Source organism: Phaseolus vulgaris, chromosome 1, assembly GCF_051622355.1.
Source record: "Phaseolus vulgaris cultivar YP4 chromosome 1, ASM5162235v1, whole genome shotgun sequence".
Classification (NCBI taxonomy): domain Eukaryota; kingdom Viridiplantae; phylum Streptophyta; class Magnoliopsida; order Fabales; family Fabaceae; genus Phaseolus; species Phaseolus vulgaris.
Window position 1 is genome coordinate 5,948,649 of NC_143498.1, and position 4,532 is coordinate 5,953,180.

At 36.1% G+C, this 4,532-nt stretch overlaps 1 protein-coding gene across 3 annotated transcripts; it reads right to left on the bottom strand.

The window, feature by feature from the left end:
- Positions 1-391: 391 nt before the first annotated feature.
- LOC137816742 (ARM repeat superfamily protein) lies at positions 392-3,797 on the bottom strand. 3 transcript variants are annotated; one of them, XM_068620021.2, is made up of 3 exons: positions 2,979-3,797; positions 1,400-2,342; positions 392-645 (listed from the first exon to the last, which is right to left on the bottom strand). In XM_068620021.2, the coding sequence occupies exons 1-2, from the start codon at positions 3,566-3,568 to the stop codon at positions 1,427-1,429; spliced, it is 1,506 nt and encodes a 501-aa protein (XP_068476122.1). In that variant the 5' UTR covers positions 3,569-3,797; the 3' UTR covers positions 392-645; positions 1,400-1,426. The 3 variants fall into 3 exon arrangements, with proteins under 3 accessions (XP_068476122.1, XP_068476120.1, XP_068476121.1); XM_068620019.2 differs by having other exon boundaries at positions 392-651; positions 1,379-2,342; positions 2,979-3,768; XM_068620020.2 differs by having other exon boundaries at positions 392-651; positions 2,979-3,691.
- Positions 3,798-4,532: the final 735 nt, after the last annotated feature.

Here is a 4,532-nt window from a genome sequence, read left to right on the forward strand (position 1 = left end):
TTTTGTAGACTTTTGTGCAGAGTTACTAGAGCACATGCATGGTGCTTCTCGAACCTGACCTCTGATTTTGCTATTATTATTAGAAATAATGTGGATTATTAAAATCTTGTACTTGAAATCTATGGAAATGAAAAATCAAGTTCAAAATGGTAAGTGCAATTAATATATATATCAAAATATGTATCATAATAGTATGAATTAGTCGACGTATCATTGTCTGCTCCAAAATTCTATTTTTTCTTGCCGTCCAAAAGCAGGAAAAATAGTGTCTAAAACCAATAACTGATTCCTTTTCGGATAGTGTCTTCTACTATAAGTAAATTTAAGAACCTTGGTCCCAGGCAAAAAGAAGAAAATAAATGAAAATCCTACCCTTAATTGACACATGATGGAAGCACTACACAATTAATTAAGACCAAAACTAGATAGACAGTAAAATATTTACACTAAAGTCAACAAAATTAAAGCCACCAGCAGAAGAAAACATTAGAAATGACGGTACCCCACAACCACAAGAGCAAGGGACATCATGAAACATTTACATAATGGGAACAAAATGCCCCTTCATACTTATTTGTGACGAACAGCTCAGCCCTTCATCCCAATCAGATCTAAATTGTAATCTTTCTTCCATGCCATTTGGATCTGCAACTGGTTGAAAGAGAAACAATTCATTAGACTAGTTCATGTGGGCATTAAATAAACAGAGAGGTAATTAATCAATTCTTTTACCAAAAAAAAAATTAAAGGGTTAACAGCTAAGAATATCACTGCAAATGCATGACAACAAAGAACTTATATTCAACTCTTAATCCAAAGATTCCTGAAATAACCAAACACATGAAATTGACAAACTAACAGGATAAAGATTCTCAAATAGAGAACTACAGTGAATAGTCCCTGTTGTTTATATAAAAATACGAAAAAGAAGACCACTCTTCCCACTTATCCAGTTAGATTAATTAATATAAAACATATGGTAGGGGCCAGTAGGGAGACAAACATGTACTATGGTTTGAAAGTGACTCCTTGTTGAAGGTAGGGACGCTTGTAACGATGGCCTGACTGAAGCAACCCTAAGATTAGCCAATTTTGCAGATCATACCCCTGATTGGGAGGCACCCCATCATTCAACTTATGTAGCACCGTGACAATTGTCCATTTATATAGTTTGGAGGGTCTCATTTTCAGTTACTGGGTTTACTCGCATAGTAGTAAAATATGAAGAACATACTAAAAAAGATGCAACCTTAAAAGAAACTTAAATTTATAATTATCTATAAGATTTTAACATGCAACGGCTACTTTTGCAGATCTAGCAAATAACTACAACCTAAAAGAGCTCAATATTCAACAAAACTATGATTTGAACACTAACTTCAAGATTATTCTCTTTAACCTTGACTATCTTTCCAGCTACAATTCTTCAAAATGGTAGGCTCTTTGAAGTAGAACTTGAGGTGAGTGACTTAAAATGATCGGATGGAACAATATCGTGAGGCAAATTGGCCCTTTTTACAATTTTCCTCATGTTGTTCTGCAAACTCTGCTGGACTAATTGCTTCACTGCTTTCTTCTCCTCACTCATCATATCTTCCTCCTCGTCAAAACACTCCCTTCCTCCGTCATCCGGCTTGGACGAAGAGCCGCAAATAGGGGCAGAGACAGCAGCACCCAAGGCATAGCTCCCAGAAATCTGTTTCCCTTTGTCCACCCTCAATATTTCCAGTATCCTTGATGCCCTTTTCTGAGCTAATGTGGTACCCAAAAGGGACAACTCAAGCAGTGATGACGCAATCCCTGCCTCAATCATGGCCTGTTTGTCCCTATAGGATTTGTGTGCCATAACCATCAAAATGTACGATGCCTTCTCTTGGCATTCTGGCGAATCTGTCCAATTCAACACATCCACCAGGATTGGAATCGAATCTTGCACTACACCAATCGCCTTTCTACCATCTCGGGTCGACACCAAGTTGCTGAGAATTGCAAGAGCTCTTTCAGTTATCTCCATGTCCCCTATTGAGTTCACCAGAAACAGAACCAAATCTGTTTCCAAAACGAATGCAACGTTGCCTGGGTAGATAGAAAGATTGTACAATGCCCTTAGAGCATCTTGCTTGGCTTGGGGACTTCTATTGTCGTCTAAACTCTGAAGGGTTTTAACTAAGAAAGAAATTGAAGCCGAAGACCCAATTATGGGCTTATTTGAATCCAAAGCACTAAGTCCAAGGAAATTAGCCACAATTGCTTCAGAAACCGAAGAATCTAGACCATCCCGAGATTCAATCAGGTTCAGCATCTTCTCAACCGATCCAACTTTCACAATAGCTGATTTATTCCTGTTAAAACACACCCAAAAGGTTAAAAACAAATATTTTTTTTTACCGATAATTACGGAAAGAAAGGCAACAACATCATGAGTAGAAAACCGGAAATTAATCAGGAAGGATAAAAGAATTATCAAACTTATATGGTTAATCACATAAAGTTACACTCAAATATATTCAAAGAAACAATAAAAAGGCACATCATGTGCAGGACGGCAAATGAACGAGAAATATCTATACAAATAAAAAATTAAAATTCTTAGTTAGTCTAGCATATTCAAGAAACAGCGAAAAGCCACACATGCAGAACTGAGAACTAACCAAAAAATATTTATATAAAGAAAATGCTTGATTCATGCAAACTGGAAATGTAAAGGAGAAAATGAAAAAACTAGCAAAATGAACCTGTCCTTTTAACAATTAAATGATCAAAGAGCAATCAAAGATTTACTGGCAAAGACGACTTTAAAAGAAAAAAAAAATGAGCAGAAAAGAAGAGAGAGAGAGGATCAAATGAGAAGCTATCAATTATTAATGAACAACCTAACCAAAAACAAAAAAAGAATGTTAATAGAAAATGACACCTCGTAATGATTCATCAAAGCAAAGATGAAAAACAAAATAAAAAGAACAGGAAGAGAAACTGACGCGTCGTTTCCGATTCCGAGGTTGAGCAGGGCGTAGAGAGAAGCCACTAGCGAATCGACATCGTTTTTGCATTCATCGAGCATTGCGACGAGAGTAGGAATAGCTCCAAGCATAGCAAGCGTTCCTCTAACTTCCAAATCCTCTTTCGCCAGCAACCTCATTTTCGAAGCAGCTTCTCTTCTCCGCGTCATTGATTCTTCTTCTTTCTCTTCCTCGTCTTCCTTCTGAAGCTCCTTCACCAGGCTCTTCAGCTCCTCGAGCTTGTCCTCTTTCTTCTTCGTTTCCGCGTCAGCCTCGACCTCCGCGAGGTTCAGCAGATCCGAAAGCTTCTCCGACTTCGTGTTATTCGGCTTCCTCTTGTGCTGGAGCTGTTGTTTCGGTTGGTGGTGGTGTCTCTCGGAGGACGTGTCGGATCTCACAGTGTAGCGGGAGCTGGCACCGCAGCTGACAGCATCGAAGACGAGGCGGCGGAAGGAGGCCGTGGAGAGGGAGTGCCATAGGCGGAAGTGGCCACCGGTGACGGAGGTGCTCTTGGAACGGTGGTGGCCGAGGACCACATGCTCGACGTTGTTACGGTGGAAGTTTGCCATCTCCGACAACCTACATTGCAGAGAGAGAGAAAAAAAAAACTAGAGAGAGAAGAGAGTGTTTTTTTTTTTTTGTTTTTGGTTAAGAATGGGAAATTTGTAGAGAGAGAAGGGACCGTTGAGTCCACGTTTATGCCTTCTCTTCTGTATTTATAGTTGTCCCAAAGAACGTGTTGGGGTGAGAGAGGCGTGACTGTTAGCATGCTTCTCACGCACACTAAACACTGATTTTGTTAAATTAGTTTACAAATATATTACTTTAACGGATAAAAAAAAAAACTTGTCGTGTACATTTATTAATTTTTTATAAAACTATCCTAAAATAGGTTTTATTATATTAAAAAAAAAATCTCCTAATTTGTTTGTGGTACAAGAAAGTTAACTTTTTAAATGAAATTATATTCTTTTTTCTATTTTAAGATCAATTATAAAAACCTTTTCACTTAATTATAAGTTATTAGAACAAGACCCTTGTTAACTGAATGTAAAAATCAGTGGTGATAGTTTACCATAAAAAATAATAAAAGTAAAAGAAAATGCAAGTCCCATAATTGGTGAATATTAAATTTTAGATTAATTTGTTTAAAACTTTTTTACATAAATGATAAGTTTTTTGCAAATATAATGAGATTCATTGATTTTGCTTGAATAGACACAATAAATTTATCATCAGTAATAGTTTTTAAAACAATAATTTATTTTATTCTTTCTATGTACAAGGTAAAAAAAAAAGTGATTTCCATCTATAGAAATACTTAATATGTTACTTCTTCTACATGCTCATTTATTTTATGCATGCACTTTATGTTTTTATTTTAAGGAAAAACAATCTTGGGTAATATTTATGTATTTTTGTAATGATAGTAATAACTCTTTATAAAGACTTCTAAATATTTAAGATAATAGATTGTCTTATTATATTGTTTTAAGAAAATGCAGCCTTTCAAAATATATTTTTTATGAAAGA